General features: G+C 38.6%; 1 protein-coding gene across 10 annotated transcripts in view; it reads right to left on the bottom strand.

Annotated features, from left to right (window-relative positions):
- ATXN2 (ataxin 2) overlaps positions 1–22,447 on the bottom strand; it is a 69,996-nt gene that overhangs the window by 26,224 nt on the left and 21,325 nt on the right. For 6 of the 10 annotated variants that reach the window (XM_084649543.1, XM_084649541.1, XM_084649540.1 and 3 more), the window contains exons 6-14: positions 21,286–21,300; positions 18,914–19,038; positions 17,742–17,833; positions 8,930–9,127; positions 8,218–8,396; positions 6,284–6,493; positions 4,647–4,826; positions 2,803–3,000; positions 1,572–1,679 (exon numbers count right to left, since the gene is read on the bottom strand). In XM_084649543.1, the coding sequence (XP_084505669.1) occupies positions 1,572–1,679; positions 2,803–3,000; positions 4,647–4,826; positions 6,284–6,493; positions 8,218–8,396; positions 8,930–9,127; positions 17,742–17,833; positions 18,914–19,038; positions 21,286–21,300 (1,305 nt within the window). Of the gene's footprint in view, positions 1–1,571; positions 1,680–2,802; positions 3,001–4,646; positions 4,827–6,283; positions 6,494–8,217; positions 8,397–8,929; positions 9,128–17,741; positions 17,834–18,913; positions 19,039–19,547; positions 19,752–21,285; positions 21,301–22,447 lie in introns of those variants that run through there. The other 4 variants (XM_084649544.1, XM_084649539.1, XM_084649546.1 and 1 more) reach the window with 4 other exon arrangements.

The raw sequence follows: 22,447 nt of genomic DNA on the forward strand, positions 1-22,447 counted from the left end.
AAATGAAAAGCTCCCTTAAATACATTACACTTTTGGGATTTTAAAGTTAAAGTTTGTTCTTTATCTGCTGAGATACTTAAATTTAGTTACAATGCAGCCTCCAGAATCTTGAGCTGTATGAAAGAGGAAAGATCCAGTAATGTATCAACCTCCTGCCCACGTTTCTAAACAAAGCAGAGAGAGAAGTACAAGCAGCTCTGTATCTCAAGGAACTGCAGCCACTCACTCTTGTTCCCCAAACTGAAGCAATCTCATTTGATTCTGCTTTTTCCCCACTCTCAAATTGGTTATGTCAAATCCATGACTTTTAAACCATTTGAAGTATAGGGCTGTTACTCTTTTTATGGAGACCACAAAAAAATCAAAAACAGGTTTCTGTGCTTTATATTACTAGAACTCAACAACGGAATGACAGCAGGCCATAATTCACAATAAGGAACACACACACGTGTTAATACAACATCAACTTACAAATTTAAAACAAACAAGGAAATGCAAATGTTATAAAACTTTAATGCAAAATAATGAGGCCTAACTAGTAATTCAAAGTACAACCTGTGTGCGAGTTAACTACAAAAACTTAAGAGCTGACTGAATAATTGACTAGGTCAATGAATTTTTCCGAGTAACTCTGTTAGTTGTTGATTTCTCCACTCACATGTTATTCAGCCATTTCTAAGAAACATAACTTCTGCATTTCCTATTTTAAATTTGCCACATTAATGTAGATCTTTGGGCTTATTTTTTTCTTTAAAAAAAAGAACACTCAGCTGCTTCATTGTAGCTGTACAGTTTTGCACAACTCCACAAACCGCATTGTTAAACACACAAAAATCCTTACCACTGAAACCATGGTTATTTTTTGGCAGATCCATAGGTTTTTGTTACACCACACTCCTAGCTGTAGAGCTAAGGAACTCTGCAGTGCAATCTGTCAGACGCCAATGCAATAATATAACCTTAAAGTTTACATTGCATATGGCCAGAAACATTAAAATTTTAAGACTAGAGACCAAACTGGAAAAAATCTAATACCACAGAAGATTTCTTGAGACCTGTATGAGCAACCATGGAGCAGGTTATAAAGAAAGCTAAATTAAAACCATACATTTACTTTTGTTACTATGAGAACTAATATATCCAAGAAGCAAAGATTTAGTTGGTGTTGGTCCTGCTTTGAGTAGGGGATTGGACAAGATGACCTCCTGAGGTCTCTTCCAACCCTAATATTCTATGATCTTATGTATCATGAACGTAATACCTTCAAAGGAAACTCTGGTCCATTTAAGCTTGGTTAAAAACAAGTCTTTACGAAACTAGTCAACTAAAGCGTTTCCATATTTTATTTTAATGTTGATGGAATGGTTAAGGAATAATAATCCCCCTGCAAAGTTTGCAATGCTGTTCACTTTCACAGCTGCATGAACAAAAATTCTTACTTGTAGAAAGCTGAAGCAACTACCTAAGAGTCACTGTAATAAGATGTTAACTTCACTAGTTGATACTGGCATTCGTGCTTACAATTCCCTACATTATGCTATAAATATTTAAGGGAACTTTTAGATACAAACCTTTGCTTTCAGGTTTAGTAAAGCTAGGAGAAATCTCACTTGGCTTAGCATTTTCCTTGTTTCCAGTTGCAGAATTCTGCCTCTGGTCCTGAAGCCTGGAATCTTTAGCTAGAAATATAATTTCAATTCAAAGTTACTTTCAAATATATATATTATTATGTATAGACACACACCTCAAAGAATATGGCAAGAACTCCAGGGGAAGAAATATTTGAGAGAAAACTTTAGGCCAGAAGAGAACATAAGAAGAAAAAGAGGAAGCTAACAACCATTTTACATTTACGAAAATTCTGTGAAAGGTGAGCTGCAAAGGAAAAAAATAGGCTTAATTTTTTAAAATACTTTATGATGTCTAATGAGAACCTGGGGAAAAAAATGTGCACTTTGTTTTCCATTAGAAATTCAGGGCCTGCTTGGGCTGAAGGACTATGGTGACTGGAGAACTAGTGGAAAGAACTCACAAGAGTCAAGTGAAAGATTTAAACAGTTTGGATAAAGAAAGCCACTGTTAGAAAAATGAACCACCTGGGCTCTTCAGTTAAGGTGTTACAGATGTTTGGGAGTTCTGAGACCTTCAAGTATTCTGCTAACAAAAAATGGATTTTATATTGCTGATATTTTGGGCACAAGAAAAGGCTGCAAATTCAATTTTTTAAAAATCTTTTCAGGTTACCTTTAACAAAAGTATGACAATAACTGTACGCTACACATTCTGTTAAGAGAAGTACAGAGGAATGGGGAGAAGATTTTTAGGCTTGGTCTACATTTAAAATATACGTCAGCAAAGCTACATCAGTCAGAGACATGGAAAAAAACCCACAACCGTGACTGATACAGCTATGCCAACAAACCCCCCAGTACAGATGCAGACAGAAGAGTGCTTCTGCTGGCATAGCTAACATTATCCAGATGTGGTGTTCCTACACCAGCAGAAAAAATTCCTTCTGGAGGTGTATGCTGCATCTACAGTGGGGGCTATGCCATCATAGCTATGCAAACATAGGCTCTGTCGTGTAGACATAGCCTTAGTCTATCAAAATGCTTTTCAGCAGCGTTGCAGTGTAAGATACGCACCCGGACACTCAAATATCATGAAACTGACTATATACAGTGGAATACAATGCAATCAAATGCACAAAACATAGGAGAGATGTGTAGAGTCTGGATCAGTATACTCTTTCCCCTCACTTAACACTAAAACTGAAGAATTTAAAGTATCAGGACAGTTTACCTTCACTGGATGGGGTAACTGCTCTATTGGATGCAGGACTGGCAGGTGTGGGAGATGCAGCTGGGACAGGCATGGCAACTGATTCAGTAGGAATAGTACCAGCTTGCGGAGAGGACAGAGCTGGCCCAGTTGCAGTACTTCCAACACTGCTCTGTCTTGGCGACCTAGGCCTGTGTGTTTTAGGGGATAATCTTGGAACTAGAATAAATAGAAACAATAGTTATAGGATAGCTGAGCCCCTATAGCTGTTAAGTGCTTAAAAAAAATGAAGCCTAAGAACATGCTTTAAAAATAGTCAGTGCAACAGAATACAGTTACTGAAACCCTGTTTACCTTTCAAGTACATTTTAGTTCTTTATAATGCAGCATTTCAGATTACATGTAGGATTTGTCCGCAGAAAAAGATTCCCTCAATACACAATCACTGCCCTGCAGTCCTACAACGAAGCTGCAATTCCAAATCGGTCCAACCGCAACAGCTCAGATTAACACACAGTTTCAGGCACAGCAAAGCGGTGGCCCTCTATACAAACAAATGTAAAACACTTTTTTAAAAGTGACTGAGGGACATAAGTATCTTACACATGACTTGCTTTACATGCTCCTCTTTAGAGATCGATGCCTACTGGAAAACTGAAGTATTCCACTGGGACAGATACTTATATATAAGATTTTCTGTTACCCCAGAAGTTCTAACACTAAGAAGAAATATATGCATACCAGAATAAATATTCTTTAGGAGACCACCTGCTCCTCCTGCCTATTCTTCACCACATATTTATAATCTGCTTTGACACTGATCATCTTGAAAGCAACTAGCTGTGATGCCCGAAGATTATGACTTCAAGTGAGACAAAAGAAAAAGGACTAAAAAAAGATCCTGTTTTCATGTTAATAGCCCTATTGTATGTTAATAAAAGAGAAGAAAAACCACCAAGGAGAGTGACAGAATTGTTCTGAAATAGAAAGCTTAAGGCAGCAGGTCTAAGAAATAGCCTTTGTCATTTTGTAATGCATAGCCATGTTTTGATAGACTATCTATTCACATATTCTTTCATTAGAATAGTGTCTCCATTGCACAATTTTCTAGAGGTCTAGTAGCGCTAAGCTTCAAGCTCCAGACTGTATCTCACTTGCTGGGGGCTGACTGCTGCTAAATCACTAAGACACAGTCCACACTATAAAGGAGTTTAAAAGCCTCTAGAGTAGACATTCAGTGTCATAAAAATAAGCTTTAAATACTATCCCTTCAATTAAGAGGCTGTTAACTGAAAATTCTGATTGAAAGAATTCTGAGCTATAACAGAACCAGACAGACCTACTTGTACTGACTATACACAGTAATCCTGATTTATAAGAATGGAAAGGAAGCAATTTAAAACCTAAGACAGTTTTAAGAGAAACATGTAATTTTGAATTCCCTTATAAAGGCTTCACCTTAAGTAGAATTCCAACTTTTCTTGGCCTATCACTCTTACTTTCCTCTCTACCCAAGGTTCTTGTTCATATACAACTGCACATGAATTCAGTCACACAGCAGTTATTGAGGTATAGTTGTGGGAGTGGGGAACACACCCCATTACTTGCCTCTTCCAATAGCTTTCTCAAGACCACACTTCCTTTCAGCTAACTCCTAGGCATTTTCCTTCCTTTAAGGTATGTTTAATTGCAGCAAACAGTTGATGGAACCACCCCTTTGTAGTTAAAACAATAAAATACAATCATTTAGCAGACCTGATGTTTATTCAAAGGCTGAACTGCCTGGAAGTTGAAGATTCTGCTTAACATTAATATTCTAAAAACATCCCTGGAAAGCCATCTGCAATAAGCCATGCTATACCTACCCCCACTGACAACTGATGACCACGTCCCACCTGATGGGCTGCCTCGTGCTGTAGAAGTAGATGCTTCCCCTGGTGCATTATGAGACACAAATTCTAAGCCACTTGAAATTGTACCCCTACCAGTAGAGACTCTGTGACCTCGAGGGTGCCGTTGTGCCTTAGGAGACATCCGTGGTGGCCCTGGGAAGAAGAACACATCCCCACACTATGAATACCTAATATTTCTCTTACTTTAAAGTTTAGCTAAGTTTAGTATCCATTTTTGCAACTGGATCTAAGCTCCAATTCCAGTAAGCTCTAGTAGGACAATGAAGTCAAGCAAGTTAAATAGGACTTGACCATAACCAGGGTTCCATGGGTACAGAGCAATTGGACACATGGGTGAATATTACTTGTCCAATCAATCTAGGAATCCTAACTTGCCAATCATCTTGGTATCTGAGCTTGAATTCACTAGCAGTTACAAGCTTCACTAACCTTTAACAAAGAAGTTTTGCAGCACCAATTTAATTCCGGAGAAATTTTAAATTCAAGAATTATGTGCATTTTAAATATTGCTTTACTGTGACCTGGGCCAAACAAACTAGTCTACTAGCTTCCTCTGGAGGAGTGTTGAAATCTGAACAATCAAATAACATGCTTCATTCCACACTTGTTGAATCAGAGCAGCTAAAAAACCGTGGAACTTGCATGCTGGATTCTCACGATTTTATTTAGTCAATAAGGCTAGCAATGATAGCCAAAAGCAATGAAGGAAACTCCTGTGGGTATGTCTATTACCATCTTCTTTGAAAGAGATGATCTTGAGATTCTATCAGGCAAATCACGGCATATTAGTAATCGATTCAGCTGATCGGAGACTGCTGTGTCTCTTACTGAAGTTTCTGTTGAAATACCTATTTTGAGGGGCCATCAACTTTCCAGTTAGTGCACTGGTATGCAGTATTGTCTATTTCTTTACATATTTGACTATGAATCTCACATTCAGGAGATGCCCATTACCATAATAGTGGAGTGCACCATATATAAATTTAGTTCAAACACTTCTCCATGTATAACTATGAGATTGAAAAATATGATCCTTTATATGTACTGCTAGCTACCAAAGGTATACCACACTGCTGTCCCACTGACGTAAGGGTCAATTATGTCAATATTTTCTATAGGTTCATTTTAAAGTAACACATTCTAATCTCTTTTCACAGTGCACTTTTATCAAAAACAGGATTTGGGGATCCGAGAGGAAGCAGTTGGAATGAGTCTGGTTTATTTAACTGTTGTGTGTGGTACAACATGACAAAATGCTTGAGATTTTTACAGCGATCCTAAAAATAACATTCCTAAGAAAGCCTTCTAAAAAACTACGAGGCCCTGTGTGTTGCTGTTTGCTAGATAAAGACACTGAGCAGCGTTACAAAGCTGAGCTGATTTCATACCAACTCGGGAAATTTCACAGCTTCATATTTTGTTTTTGTAAAGTTTCTTTAAATAAAAAGGTTAATAGAAATAGTCTGATAAACTAAAGTTAAACACAAATTATAGGTTAAGTAATGAAGAGGAAAAACAATTTTGTAATTAAACTCACAAAGGAGTTAAACAAAGACAAACAAAAACATGAACAAATTGTGGTATTGTACCTTCTGCAGACATGCGTTTAGGCATAGTAGAGACAGGAGCTGGAGAACCATGAGCAGAGGGGTGAGACGGGGGCCTGGACGGCCGCGAGGGGGGCCTGGAGGGCGGCCTTGTAGGGGTGGCTGCCCGAGGTGGAAGAGAGTTGGGACCTGACTGGTAGCGAGAAGGTGGGCGAGAGGAAGGAGATGGGCAAGGCGATGGCCAGGGAACACCTGACAGAACAAATGATATGAAGGAAAGTATAAAAACTAAAGAAAAATTATGTGGGGAAAAAGGTAAACAGAAAAAAAAAGTAAAATATGACAAAAATGATTTTTCATATAATTAACCCTGTGGGGACAAATTCCTTCATTTCTACAAGTGGTAGAATAATCCCTGTTAGGTTGTTTTCCCCTCTTTGAGACTGGTCAAATTGAATGCCTGAATGTCTCATGAGCTCCCCAAAGGGTTAATTTAGGATCTAAAAATACTACTGAGGAATAGATAGTTAAAGCTTAATCTGTTAGCCTGTTTCTATACACATTTCTCCGTACACATTTCTCTAGATAAGATGCACAAATAACTACTAAAGGATCTCATACAACGATTCACATACAGTACTGACTATGCAAGCTATTACTTTTCAAACTTAATGACAATGAGCGATATCAACTACAGAAAATATTTCTTTACAAAAAACAGCGGTGTTCAGTGTCTGAAGTCGGACATTTGTGCCCCTACCACTTCTGTCGAGGGCTTATTTAAAATTTGTTTTTGAAACAAAGCAACCAACTTCACAATTTAAGAACATAATGCATAAACTTCTGACTGATGTGCATTCAGTAAACTCATACAATGAACAATACAGGTACAATATGTAGATTTCAAACAAAATTTATATTGTTTGGGCAGTAGTTGAGTGCTGCAGATCAAAATGTTTAAAGGAAAAATATTTAAGTAGTAAACATCACTTACCTTTATCTAGGTATTGCCCACATCTCCTCCCCAGAGCGTCACACTTGAGTATTATGTGCTGTTTTATTTCTCCACATCTTTAAATGTTAGGTTTTAAAAAAAAATAAAAGTATTCCAACGAGGCTGGTGTATTACTGAACTCAATAAGCAACACATGCCAACAACTGAACGTCCCGTTCGCAGCATATAGGACTCAATTAGCTCTGTTAAAGGAAATAGTGCTGCACTTCGCTCAGTTACAGATTTTATTATATATATAATAAATTATATATATATAAGTACACAAACGTACACACAGCCAAAGATACTCAAGAGTATTTATCTGGAGAGAAAACTTCTAGAGAACTTCCCTCTCTATATCCAGTTGTTTTACCTTCCTATTGCAGACCTTAATCACGCCACACTAAGTCACACTGAAATCAATGGGAGCCTTTACGTTGCCTTCATAGGAAGTTCGTTTGGGTCCTCATACAAGAGCGCAGCGTGATATTTCTTCTAATACTGCTGCCTCTTTCCCAAGACGCACCAGAGACTTGTGTGACATCTGGAGATCAGTACTTCGACTCTTCTCACACCCACCCACAACACAAAGCTGATCATTGCTAATTTAATATGTAGAAGACTTCATGTAACACTACAGAAATGTATATCAGTCATCTAAAGGTTCATCTTCCTTCAAGTTTAAGATGTTTTAGCAGAAGGTAAACAAATTGAGTTCTCAGCTGCATGAAACTATCCACAATATAGTTGAGTAACTATTTAAATGTTCATTATCAAATAGCAATAAAAGGTTAAACCAAAGTGAAAACCATGAACTCTATATACTAGTCTGATTTATTCTTGGAAAAGGGAACGTCAGTTTTTGCTATTTTAGTTGTATGATTGTTTTGTGGTCAGTATTTCACATAACTTCATAGTGGCCAGATTTTTAGAAACAAGAACTCACTCAATTAAGGATTGTTGATTTAATTGAGATACTTGCCTCCATTAACTACTCTTTGGTCTGCTCCAGAATTAGGACTAAAGTCTGAAGTATGGGATCCAGATCTTGAAATTGAGGGGCCCGATCCAGACTGTCCAATCCTTGGTGAATTTTGTCTGCCTCCTCCCCAGGACAGGACATCTCTATTTCGTTGTCCAGTTGGAACATACTTGTTTTCCCTGGAACAGAAAATTCCTTTCAGTGTTATAGCCAGAGATGGAAAATAAGAGATTATCTGACCATTCAAAGAATGAATAAGCTTTACTTGTATGTACCTTCCCCTGCAATCAAAATAAAAGTAAATCCTACACCTCCTAGTTCAAATTTTGTACTCTTTTAGTGGTTAAATTTCAGAACAAAAAGAATATTTACATGCACTACATAGCTGTTGATACTGTATTTAAGCCCTCACAGTGTGGTTTCTATAATCCTACAGGACACTGGATAATTTAATGCTGAATTTTCAAGGTTTTCTGAGGCATTTTAGATGCTTTGATACGTAACATGCAGAGCCTACATTGCTATTTCCTGAAGTCTGTGTGAATTCAATACACTGATTACACGGTTTCTCCCCCACTCTCCAACAATTTGTCTTTTCTTTTTAAAAAACAGCCCAATAACTGGCAAAGACAAATAAATCTCAATGCATAAATTACTACTGTACTACGTTTATCTTTAACATACTACGAGTAGTATTTTTCCCTTTAAATACCTAGTGTTCACACCATGTCCTTCTCGTTCACTTGCATTTCTCTGAACAGCAGTATATTTTTCTTCTTCTGTCCGGTCATCATTTTCCAAGGCAACCCGAGCTTTGTATTGGGCACTTGATTCAATTTCTTCTGCTAACTGAGCTGCTCTTGCTTCCCGTTTTAAAAATTCTTCTGAATTATCCCTCTCTAAGGGCACACTAAAAGATACAATGGGAAGGCAGAGAAAAATATATTTGAAATTTATAAGCCTATAGATAATCCACAAAAAATACATTTACATAAAGCTAAGTTTAACAAACCCACAAGAGCAAGAAAGCAGTTCAAGATGAAATGAAAGGTTGTTTGTTTTTTAACCTAAACATTACTTCTAATTTTAGAAATTGACAAAATTCGAAGTTATTTCTTTGCCAACCAAAGTCCGAGTTCAAGGTGCAGCATTTCCCCCAGGACTAAAGATGTCCCTCGGCACTACTGTCAAGTAAGACTCCAGTTTTCAACACTGTTAAAGATGTGAGATTTAGCTATCAAGATCTGAAGCTAAGGTTGTTTCTCCTTTCAGTTCAACTCTAAAGCTGAAGCTCTATAACTGGAATTTCCAGAGAAGCCAAAGGAAATAAGGTGTCCAACTCCTTTTGAAATTCAGTGAAAGTAAACCATCTAACTCCTTTGAAAATTCCAGCCTTAGATCTTTGGCTTTTGCTGTTATGACCAGTGGTTACTGGGAATCAGAGGCAGGGAACTGGAAATCAGAATCCTGGGCTCTATATTTTTTACTACCACAGACTTGTCATGTGACCTTGGACCTCACCACCAACTTATCCATCTCTCACACTGGGTAACTATACACCTTTTCAAAGCACCTACAGCTCTCTGAATGAAAGTGCTACATGGAAGAAGAGTTGTGCATATTCAAGCTGTGCTAGTAACTCATTTTTAGGTTCACCGGCAATTAAAATAAAGTTTTTAAATTTCATTTCAGGTTGATCAAAACAAGTTCAATCTGCAACTAAATACTTCATTTTGATTTTGCATATTTTTAAAAATAAAGTTGAAATGTTCAAAACAGAAAGTTACTTTGAATTGGAAAAAAATAGAAACAAAATGTTTTTACTCCCCCCAGTCCCCACCCCACCCCACCCCAAAAAAAAACAATTTGGTGAAAATGGCAAAAATTAGCTAAATGTTTTGGTGATACCGAATCCACATTTTTTGCCAAGACAAGTTTTGGTTAAAAGTTTTGCCCACTTCTAGCACATATGTAACAGTTAGAAGACCACTGAAATGGCAGAACAAGGCAAGCTGTGGACTGTCCAAGCAGCCTTAACCTGCAATTTGTTTTATTCAAGAAACAAAAAAAAAGAAAACAGCCTATTCTAATTCCCATTTTATTTTTTTTTAGAAAATGATACTGTCAGGTCATTTTATAAACTGTGGTAGGGTAGTGCTTTGTTTTGGTTATTCTGGCACCTGAAATATCTTCTTTAGAAGCATGAGATCATTTCCTTTCCCTCATTTTCAGGTTGGCAAACCAAGTTTACTCACTAAGCTCCAAAAAAGGCAGCAGCCCTATCAGGCTCTCTCAAGACACCCACCAGTCCTTAATTCATTTAAGGATGCCAGAAACAGATAAATTAAATACAAATTCATGTTTGTATCAGTAGCACTTAGAGACTCCAACTGAGGGGCTCCAACTGTTCTGAGCACTGTACAGACATATAATGAGTAACAGTTCCTATCCCAAAGATCCCGCAGTGTAAACAAATAAAACAGAAGGTGAGAGAGGATACAGGCACAGACAGCTATAGTAACTTATGTAGATCATACACCAGGTCAGTGGCAGAGCCAGGAATACAACCCAGGTTTCCTGAGTCCCAGGCACTGGACCACAATATTTCTAAAGGAGAAGTTACTCTCCTTGCGCTGTAACTGGCGTTCTTAAAGATGTGTCCCCCCTGTGGGTGGCTCCACTTCAGGGCACCTGTGCTCTGTTCCTTTAATCAGAGATTTCTGGTAACTGCCCATTTGGACCACGTAGGTGCCCCACACATCCTTGTGCCCCGTGCCCAAGCTATCTACGGCTGTACGAGCAAACCACACTCAGTTCCTTCTCCACCGCAAAGAAGAACAAGGGAGACTGAGGTTGGGTAGTGGACCAGCCACAGGAACACATATCGTGCAGTAACTAGAGTTCTCTGAAAGATGAGTAACCTCTGCTTCCTTTCAGCGGTGTCCCTGTGGCTGCTTTTCAGATGACTCCTGAGCAATACCCCCAGTTAAGGAGGCATGAGGTTCAGAGCAGAGCCAGATACAAGAGAGATAACTGCATTGCCTACAGCAGCATTTGATTTTGCCGCTGGTATGAAGTGTATTTATTAGAAAAAGTATGAAGATGACCAAGTTGCTCCTCTACAGATGTCTGCAATTCGTACCTCCGTAAGTGAGGCTATAGAATTAGGTAGTGGTCTTGTGGAATGTGCTATCATTCTCAAAGGGGGCTGAACATGAGTTTTATCAAAACAAATCTTAATGCAAGCAAAGACCAACTTTGATAACTTCCGTTTTGAAATTACTGAACCCTTGTCTGTCTGCAATGGATACATGTAGTTTAGGAGATCTTCTAAATGGTTTAGTCCTATCAAGACAGAAAGCTATGCCTTCCTGACAGTTAGGGTATGGAATATGGCTTCTGGAGTACTCGAGTGTGATTTTGGGGGGAAAACTGGGAAATGAATGGCCTGATTACCATGAAATTCTGAGGACACCTTTGGTAAAAATCTTGGATGTGCCCATGACAACGCTTTCTCTCCAGTGAATATCATAAAAGGCGGCTCGACTGTCATTAAGACCCCCAGTCTTCCCACCTTTTGGGCAGAAGTGACTGCTCCCATTGACAAATCTAATAAAGAACACGTAGCTAGTGGCTCAAAAGGGTGTTTCATAAGGCAATTAAGTACTAGGCTCAAGTCCCAGATCGGAGTAGGATCTCTGATTTGTGGGGAGATATTCGATAAACCTCTTAGGAATCTTGCCACAGTTAGGTAAGCAAAGCATGAAAAAAACCCTATGGGTGTGTGAAAAGCGGTTATATGCTGCTAATTGAACCCTAATGGAATTCATAGAAAGACCCCATGTTTTCAGTTCCAATAGGTAATCCAATACCCTGGGAAGAGGAGAGCCAGTTAGAGAAATCTGACGACTGTTATACCAAAGATAATATGGCTACCATTTCTGGGGGTAAGTATTTCTTGTAGATTCTTTTCTACTAGTTAATCAAACGTGTTGTACCTCTGACAAACCAAATATCTCTATTCCCAAGAACCATTGAGGAACCATGCCCAGAGCCTCAAAACCTGTAGGATTGGAGTGAAGTGCTGGACCAGCATTCTGGGTCAGTAGGTGAGGACTGATCAGAAGCTTCCAAAAAGGGCGAGATGCGATCAGTAGCGATACCAGATCCTTCTTGGACACATTGGTGCAATCAATAGGACTATGGCTCAATCTTATCTCGTTGAGAACCTTTAACAGTAGCAGTGTTAGTAGATATGCATACAGAAGTGCTTTCACCCATGAAATGAGGAACATGTCTCTGATGGATTGGGGATCGAGCCCCCCTCCAGAGCAATACCTGATGCATTTTGCACTGGCTGCCATAGCAAACAGATCAACCTCCAGGAACTCCTAGGCTATGAATATCACGTGGAGGACTCAAGTTTAGTTCCCATTCATAATTTAGGAAGAAACATGTGGTGAGGTTGTCTGCCATGGTGTTCTGAATACCTGGCCTGTAAAAAGCTGAGATGACTGGGGTTGGCTATGCACAAATTCCAGAGTTTTATCACTTCAGCACAGAGAGATGAGGGAACATGTGCCTCCCTGATGGTTGATTTAATACATGCATACTACATTTTCTGGCATTATCTTTACTGATTTCAATTTGATTAATAGTAGACAGCGTAGGCAAACATTTTTGATGGCTATCAATTCCAAGATTGATATGGAGAAGCTATTCTTGTAATGACCACTTTCCCTGTACCTTGTGAGGTCCCAGATGTGCCCTCCAACCCAAAAGTGAAGCATCTGATGTTATCGCTACAGTAGGGGGAATCTGCAAGAATGGAACACCTGTGCAGATTTTGGTCCTTATCCCAGTGGACTGATCATAGAACCCACTGTAGAACAGACAGTAACAGGTCTAGACTGTGTTCTCTTGGTTTGTAAATCGTTCAAAGCCATCCCTGTAGATCTCAGAAGTGTAGTCTGGGATGCTGCACTACAAAGATGCATACAGACATGTCTCAGCAGCTGAATACAATCTCTTACTGTTACCTAGCACTGCCCTGAATCTTTGAGATGAGATTGACTAGGGAGAAAAATCCGCTGGACAGTAGGTAAGCTGAGAGCCAGCGCTAGGCATAAGCAGACTAAGCAATTGCTGAGGGCCCCAAGCCGCTCAAGGGAACCCCCAATTCATTATTAATATGTTTGGGAGGGCCAAAAAATATTCCTGCTTAGGACCCCCAACAGGCTAGTACTGGCAGTGGGTAAGCACTGCCTGTCACTGCATCCAGGGAAGCTCCTAGACTCTGTAGTAGAATCAAAATGGACTTTTCTAGGTTGATTTGAAGGCGCAGGCTGGGAAACCGAGAACACATGATCTTTACTCATGTTAACACTTCCCAACACAATCTGCCCTGATCAACCAATCACCCATGTATGGGAAAATGATTATACCCAAACAACGTAGGTGAGTGGTAATCACGGACAGAATCTTTGAAAATACCCTCAGTGCTGAAGATAGGCCAAAAGGGCGTATCGTGTATTGGTAGCTCTCGTTTTTTAGAAAACAAAAACCACTTGTGTGAAGGGTAAATGGTGACATGAAAATATGCATCTTGTAGGTCTAGAGTTGCAATCCAATCTCCTACTACTAATGAAGGAATTATTGCTGCAATTTCTGTTGCTTTACATATTTGTTTAGAGACCTGAGGTCTAAAATTGGCCTCCACCCTGCATTCTTTTTTGGAATCAGGAAGTACTCTGAACAGAATACTCTTCCCCTGTGTTGCACAGGAACTGGTTCTATTTGCTCCTAAATGTAGAAGAGAGGTCACCTGCTGCTCTAGCAAGTGATCATAAGAGAGGTCCCTGAAGAGGGGGGAGAGAGATTTGAAACAGACAGTGTAACCATATGTTATAAACTTCCAGGGCCCATTTGTCCATCATTATATGCTCCCATGCATCCTGAAAATGAGAAAGGAGGCATCTGAAAGGAGGAAAGGAGGCAAGAAGCTGCAGCTGTAAGAACCTGTCAGTTGAAATTGTTGAGACTCTCTACCAACCCACCAAAACTGTCGCTTGGAGGACACAGAAGGATGAGAAGATGTAGCTGAAGGAGGTTTCTTGGGTATCTTAATTTCTTTGCTGGGGGTTCAGAGGGTTTAATATACATTGAATACGGGTCTGGGCGTGTTCTTTGGGCTACCTGAGACCTACTAAATCTCCTTTTCTTTATAGGAACGTAAATCCCTAGGGATTGCAGCATGGCTCGAGTCCTTTAAAGTGTGAAGAGATGTATTTGTCAAGTCCAGAAAGAGCTTGCAAGCATCAAACGGTAGGTCTTCGACAATACTCCGAACCTCTCTTGTAAAGCCCGGCCGCTGTACCCAAGACACTCTTCTCATGACCCCTGCAGTGGAGAGGGACCATGCTGCAGTACTGCCACCTGCAAGGAGGCCTGGAGTTACATCTTTGCCAGGAACTGAGCTTGTAGAATGGATTTAAACTGGCCCCGATATTCTTCTGGTAGATGCTAACTTATAAGACATTCAATTATATTAAGTGAAATAGTCGCATTTTCCCACGAGTGCTGGACGGTTTGCTATCCTGAAGCGTGGCTGAAGCATAAGATTTACAACCAAAAAGATTGAGCCTGTGGTGGGTCCCTGCTGAACAGGGTGGGCTTCAAGTTATGCTGTCTGCCTCGTTCATGAACAGCCTCCACTACTAGGGAATTCAGAGCTGGGTGAAAAAACAGGAAGTCTGATTGTTTCGCTGGAACATATTTTTATCCTCCCTCGAACATAGGCAATGTGGCAGCAGGGCTTTGCCAAACCATCTGAGCGGGCTCCACAAGAACGTCCTTGACTGGAATGGCAATTTTCATAGATGTGGAAGTGTGTAAAATATCTAGGCGTTTATGGTGGGACTCCTCAACCTTCTCCAAGAGAGTCTGCATGTCAGCAATCCACATCATCAGGTTCTGAAACTGCCTGAAGTCATCAGTCATAGGAGGTGGGGGAAGCATGACAGCTTCATCAGAATAGCCTCACGACAGGAGAGGCAACTTTTAAATCACGGGAAGCCTAGCATTCCTGAGCAAAACTGGCAAAAATTTAACCCCTAAAAGGAGAAATCTCTTAACTATACAACTACCTCTATGAATAAAAAAGGGGGGAGCGGGGTGTTTGGTTTTTTTGATAAAACGAAGAGAAGAATTGTTCCACCAACTGTAACACTATAAGGTAAGTAACTATTTGAGAAAAAGCTAAATATTACAGAACAGGCACACAGTAGACTCCATCTCAGGCCAAAGGGGCTTTGCTCACACAGCCCCAGATAGCCTTGGCGCATTCACAGGTCAAACAGGCACAGCTACCAAACATCTCCATCAAAGGTGCAGGTGCCCCTGAAGCGGAGCACCCACAGGGACACTGCTCTAAGAAGAACTTGACACTTCTGCAACAGACACTAAATCATTTAACATCTCTCCCCTTCCAGTCACTAAAATGCTGAGTGAAATCCTGCTTTCCAATTTCAAGCAGAGCTAAAATTAACGTAACAGCTCACACAGCACTTAATCCAAAGACCATCAATGACAGAGCTCAAATGGAGCTGCTGCTACAAACAGAACACAAAATACTACCTTTAGGCCACAACAACTTTTTTTAAATTCTTGACAAAAGGAGTAAGACTTAAACACCTAGACCACAAGGAATTGGTCCTCCCATCAGATAATTTCAGCTCTCAAATATCATGGCACTCTCTCTAGAGCAGGGGTTCCCAAACTACGGTACACTTAACCCAGGAATCAGGTGTAGCCGTGTTAGTCTGGATCTGTAAAAGCATCTAAGAGTCCTGTGGCACCTTATAGACTAACAGACGTATTGGAGCATAAGCTTTCATGGGTGAATACCCACTTCGTCGGATGCATGCCAGGAAGTACCCCAGGAAGTACACAAGACATCTCTGGGGGGTACACAGGAGAAATTGTGTAATGGTGGATTTCCTCTATTAATTATTTTATTTATTGCATTTTCATAATAGGCTACTTAGAGCTTTAAAACTATGGGAATTTATTATATAAAATATGGTAGTTAATTTACATCAAGATGTACCAATGAGAACACAGATACACTGAGGTACAGAGCCCTCACTTCCAATCACCGTACAGCGCGGGTTCAGTTGCCCAGCAACTGTCCATTCTACCTGAGCTCAGAACCTAGTCAGGGGTATTTTCAGTTGTATATGTTGCACTATAACTATATCTGTTTGTAACAGTGAAATATGGACAGATGGCTAAAGACAGGTAGTGTTAAGAAGAACACACAAAGTATCAGTGATGAGAAGGGATGGGATACATGGTCAGCTGGTAGGTCTGGAAGGGGGTATGCAATAAAAAAAAGTTTGGGAACCTCTGCTCTAGACAAAACAAGCTTGTCAAATGGATGTGGAAATCCAGCAGACATTTTAAAAATATGAACATAACTTCTATATGAAAAAATGCCTGTCCATGCAGCACTATTGATGGCAACCTGAGAAGGGGTAGAGAAAGTGCGTTTTCACAGTCTGTATCAAGGAGAGGACCAGTAAAAGTGAAATGAAGGTGAGAGCCAACACACAATTGCCTACCTATGTTAGGCATTACCGAGGTGCCTACCACCTTGATATACAACAGTTTACCAGCACAAAAATCAATCAAAGATGTTTGTTGGCATGTAAGTAGTTTATGAAGTTGTTGAAGAACAGCTGCAAACATAAAATAAGTATTCAAACTCAGGAACAACAGAATCAGACAATGAATCCTTTGTCAGAGACTTTTTTTTTTTAAAACCACATTCAAACAACAGGAATTTAGCATGTTCAAAGAAAGCAAGCCTTCTTCCTCCTCCTCCAACTAAAATCCCCTACAATTTAGTGGAAGAAATACAGAGCCAATTTTGCTTGTGTTGCTCTTGCAATGACTGGGAAACAATGAATTTTTCCCTTGAGATTTAAAGCCATCTTTACTTTTTTCGTCTGCTCCCATAGCTATCTATAGGGGAGACAGACACAAGAGAGATATTTAAAGTTCAAAAAAGTACAGAAGGGTTACAGCAACAGGGTCAAAGTTTTGTTAAATAAGGCTAAGAAAGTTGTGAGTTTTTTCTGGTTCAAAGATTGAGGGGACAGTTTCTTAAAAGTTGCAGTCAGTTGAAGTACCATTTAAAAAAAACAAAACCACACCCCACCCCACCCCAAAACCAAATTTGAGTAGTACTGCAACCCTGGGTGCCACATTGCAACACCACTCATTAAAATTTGGTCCACCCATCCCTCTGCCATGATGGAAGGGCACACAAGCCAAATTTGAGTGAGTGACATTGTGACCTGGCACAGGGAGATCACAACGCTACTGAAATTTGCCCCAATAGTACAAAGTTACAGTGTGTATCATTTGCATTTATCACTTCAGAAAGTAGGTACAAATTCTGCATCTAAATTTATAACCTGAATATTAATACAAATCTAAGAACAAAATATTTTGGAACTTACGTATATGAAGATAAACTGCTGTCATAAGTTGACACTATGCCATAATTTTCTTCATTGTAACGAAACATGTCATTAGGATCCCATCCATTAGACTAGAAGAAAATGAGGTTTATTTTTCAAAATGACACTGGAAACATTTCCCTAAAATTTATGGCTCTTGCCAGAAATTTTAAACTTTTGCCCTTACTCCTGGATTTACCAATCAGATAGTGAAATTATAAACCCAACACAGTATCTAACACATATTTTACCCTCAAAACCCAGTATTGCCGCTAGTGTCTTGTCATTCCCATTTGGCACTATATTATGTACTGGCTTACATTAGCCAAAAGCTTCGATTCCTTTGCAGAAAGTGGCAATCAGATGCATCCATTTCTGAAATATGGAATAGTGTTCCTCCCTGTGGCAAGTACCGGAACTTTTCAAATGCACTATCAACACAAGTATCTAACAGGACATCCTCCTTGATCTCACACAAAAGCAACATAATCTCCACATTTCTTAGTGAAGTGTTGTGTGCCACAGTAACAGCTTTACTAAGATTTTGTTACTTTTACAAAACATACAGTATGTTTACTACAATATTTTTATAAATATTTAATAGTCGATGACCCAATAAGGTGGATATATAGAAAGAACAGGACCTATTTGAATATTAGTGTTCATAAGGTAAGTGATCTCCGCAACATTACAGAACAAAGATTTCTTGAACCATTATTGTTAGTCTCCTCTAATCTACAATGCTAATTTCTTCTTATTCTTACATATTAAGAACTTTGTGTCCTTTAGTAAAAGGATGCATTATAGCATAGAACTAGTCACTATACCATACACAGCAAATCAAGACAACGTAATAGATGTAGAAACTCATTCAAGACCAGTCTCCATCAAGTAATTCAGGACCCTCAGAGACAGTGTTTCGGCACTTCAATTAACCACCACCACAGTGGTGTCCGAGATTCAGTTATTCCTTTTAAAATTGTAGGAGAAACTGTGATATCCATTGGCAAATGATGAATTTTCATGACAATACATGTTTACACTACACAGCCATGCTACTTAAACAGTTTAGCTTAAACTAAAATTCCATTCTAGATTGAAATTAAGGGACACCATGGGGCAAAACAACCTGTTTTCTAGAAAAATTTCAATGTATAATAAATTTTACTTACAACATCTGTCTCTAAAGCCTCAAGCTCCTCAGTGGTAGTGGTCTCGCCTCCATCCCATGGTTCAAGGTCCTTCTCTTTGTGTTCACCATTTACTTTAACACCAATGGCTGAATCAGTAAAAGCATCTACAATCGAGATGCACATTTGGTTAAACAAAGGAAAACACAATACACACAGATGTTTGAGGAATAACCAAATGTAAATGCATTATAAGTAAAGTACACTAGCATGATCCAAAACTGTCAGAGTTAATATATTGAGAATAAATTCAAAACTAGGATGTGTTAAGACTTCTGTTTCTGAATCGTGTACACTTGTATACAAAATATGTTTTAGTTATGATGCAATTACTTAATTTCAGCTAAGTGTCAGCTAACACTGAAAACTGAAAGGTAGGCATCAGGAAAGAGTTGTTGTTGCCTTTGATTTAAGAAAAATCAAAGAGCATTAACATTAAGTAGGAATATGCCTTTAATCATATACACTATTGCTTCAAGACAGTAACATCATTGTTCTAAGAGATAAAAATATTCACTGATGTTTTTAACGTACTACTTGAAACAAAAATGCTGTTGAATACAACTATACTCTAACATATTACAGACACCAAAAAACATTGTGCAGATTTACTCACCCCTAAGCCCAGAATGTCTAAGATGTGTCTTAAATTATACCTCCCCTCTTTGACTCAATCTCAGTTTCTTCCATTTGAATGATTACTTGACACCCGTGTTCACACCTTTACAGTCTCTCCATAAAAAAGCCCTGCAATGCTTGGAATTATCCATTAGCTTAATATACCAGTATTACAATGTGAAGCTGCTGAAAACACATTTTTCTAGAAGAAGCTTGTTTAAATAGCAACTTACCCAAATTACATAAAATTCAAAAACTCTCTACGCACATACAACAACTATAAAACTAGAGAACTAGAAACATATGAAACTGTATTATGAACATACCACTAGGTAGGTGTACTGAGCTACTCCAATCAGTAATTGGATCATGAACTTTTATTTGCAGGCTCATTTATGTTCTATTCAAACCAGACTGTAAGAGTACATTTAAATACTTTATTAAAAATGATGCCATTCAGAATTAAGACAGCCAAGCTTTAATATTTATGAACTAAACAAGCTCAAAGCTGCCTGCAGATTCTTAAATGCATTTTTAAAAAAGGAATTACTTTATAAACCCATTTTTTCATTTTGTAAATGACTTTCAGTCTAGTTTTGAATCAGAACTATATACTTTTCATTACAAAATATACAGATGGAAACAAGCAGTCATTTTGACAGTAAAATCTGGGTTTCTCCTAAGATTTTAGGAAAGGGTAGGAACCAAGCCAATAGATTGTCCCTGAAGTGGAAGAATGCAGCTTTAATTTATTTTGGCAGTGTCTGAAATTGTACTGAAGAGGAACGCACACTGAAGCCATTGTGAGAAGAGTTTACATTTATATAAGAGATTTACTTGGCCACTAATCTGTTACATTTCATCTGCAATCACTGAAGGCATGTTTTAATTAAGGCTGTCAACACAGCCTAACTCTTATTCCAACTTTATCCAGTTTCACAGTCAAATTCTGTGCTTAGATCGCCACAATTTGTTGCGGCAATTATTCCATAACAACATTCAGCATTATGTCTTATAAAATACATACTGAGGTCATATATGGCATAGCAAGACCAAATAGGATACTTGTGAAGGATTAAGCATTTAAGCATAAACAGCTTTGTTAATTAGCAAATACGGTATAAAAATTAAGGAATGTGTATAAAGATAAGACAACTGAATTATATTAGCTTAATATGAAAGTTTCCCCGAACATGAAAGACCCATTAAAGAAAAAGAAACCACATGAGAGGAAAATACCCTGACGGGGGCACGTCACTTTTAGGGCTTGTTATGTGAAAAATTAGTATCAAGTCAGCTTGTAAAATGTCATTGCAGAGTCTGCCAATGAAAGCAATGATAGCACCTTCCTCCTTGAAGGCCGGCACTTTTTAGTGAGGTTATACTTTAACCTGTTACTGCCACCTAGGTTGTGCCTGTAAAGGCACTTGGGCTACTTGAAAGCTGTTCTGGAGCAGAGCAATTTATTTAGTACCATACCACTTTGCAGTTTTGAGACAATATTTTGCATACTGCAAGCAAATAAAATGCAAGAGCTAAAAATCAATTTTCTACAAGGCTCAGAACAAAAAAAAGTAAAATTTTCTAAAAATGATTCTGTGAAATTATGCATGCATGTTTTATAGTGCCATAAATGTGCGAGCAGAGGCATTAAATTTCCATTACATATTATGGAAACAAGAACATTATGAAAAGGCAAGATGCAGAAAAACAGAGTGACCGTTAAAAAAAGTTACCTGTTTCTGAAGGAACTACAATAGATATGGAAAGAGAAAAAAAAAATTGAAAATCAGATAAAAATACACGTTCAATTTTTCAAGTGTTTCACATTACATGGTTAAATTCAGACATGGTTAAACTTCATTTATTAAGTCATGATCATAAATCATTATGAATCCTTTATCTTCGAAAAATATGACAGCCATACGTCTCATTCAAATTTTAATAAACACGTCCCTCCATTCACAGCTCCCTCTATCCCCCCGATTCTGCCTTCTAAAAGCATCTCAGACTATTCTACAAATCTTCAGGGTGAAGAGTTCTGAAAAAGCATCTAAACAGCACCAAGAAAAAAAGATGACCTCATTACTTTCTACTTGTAGAGTATATAAAAAAATAACTTTCAATGTTTATCACTATTAAATACAAAATAAAATGTAAGTGTTACATCAAGCCAAAGTTAAATGGTAACAAGAGAACATGTCTGTTTTTAAAAAAAGCACATTCTCTTGGGATGACTATATTTACCTATATGGCAAAGCAGCAACCTAATGAACTCAATGGCTCCTACATTTGTATGGAGTACAAAATGTATCGTCTCAGATCAAGACATTGAGTGGTCTCCAAACTCACTCTTGGAGTCATTGTTTATCCAAGAGGGAAACCCAGTTTCAAACTGCACCACAGCAGCAACTGGAAAAGTCATTCCCCACAGAATATGGTGAGTATCAGGTAAGACAGTAACCAGGTAGAGAGGGATTTATAACTTTTTGCATGTTATTGAGTCTTCTAGTTTCTACGAAGTGGCCTCAAGAGACAATGCTGAAGTACGCTACTTACAATGTGAATAAATACTACCTGAATGATATTTTATCTATCTTGCCCACCCACTCTTTGTCTTAGATATTGGGGGTGGAGGGAGACAAAAAACATTCAATTGAGCTCTATAAAAAGCTACAAAGGTTAAAGGGAAAAAGTATGCTGTCTGATGAAGTTTACAGAACTAGCAGCAGCCTCTAATCTACAAATTACATAATTTGTAAGTGTTTAAAAACAGTAACATATAGTTGTGTATAGTCATCCTTATCAAGATGATTAATATCAGAATCCAGTACTATTATGAAGCAATGCAGAGGCACTGTTTTCACCAATGCCTCACGTTGGACACATTTTCATCAA

The sequence above is a fragment of the Lepidochelys olivacea genome (assembly GCF_965140295.1).
Source record: "Lepidochelys olivacea isolate rLepOli2 genome assembly, chromosome: 15".
Taxonomy (NCBI): Eukaryota; Metazoa; Chordata; order Testudines; family Cheloniidae; genus Lepidochelys; species Lepidochelys olivacea.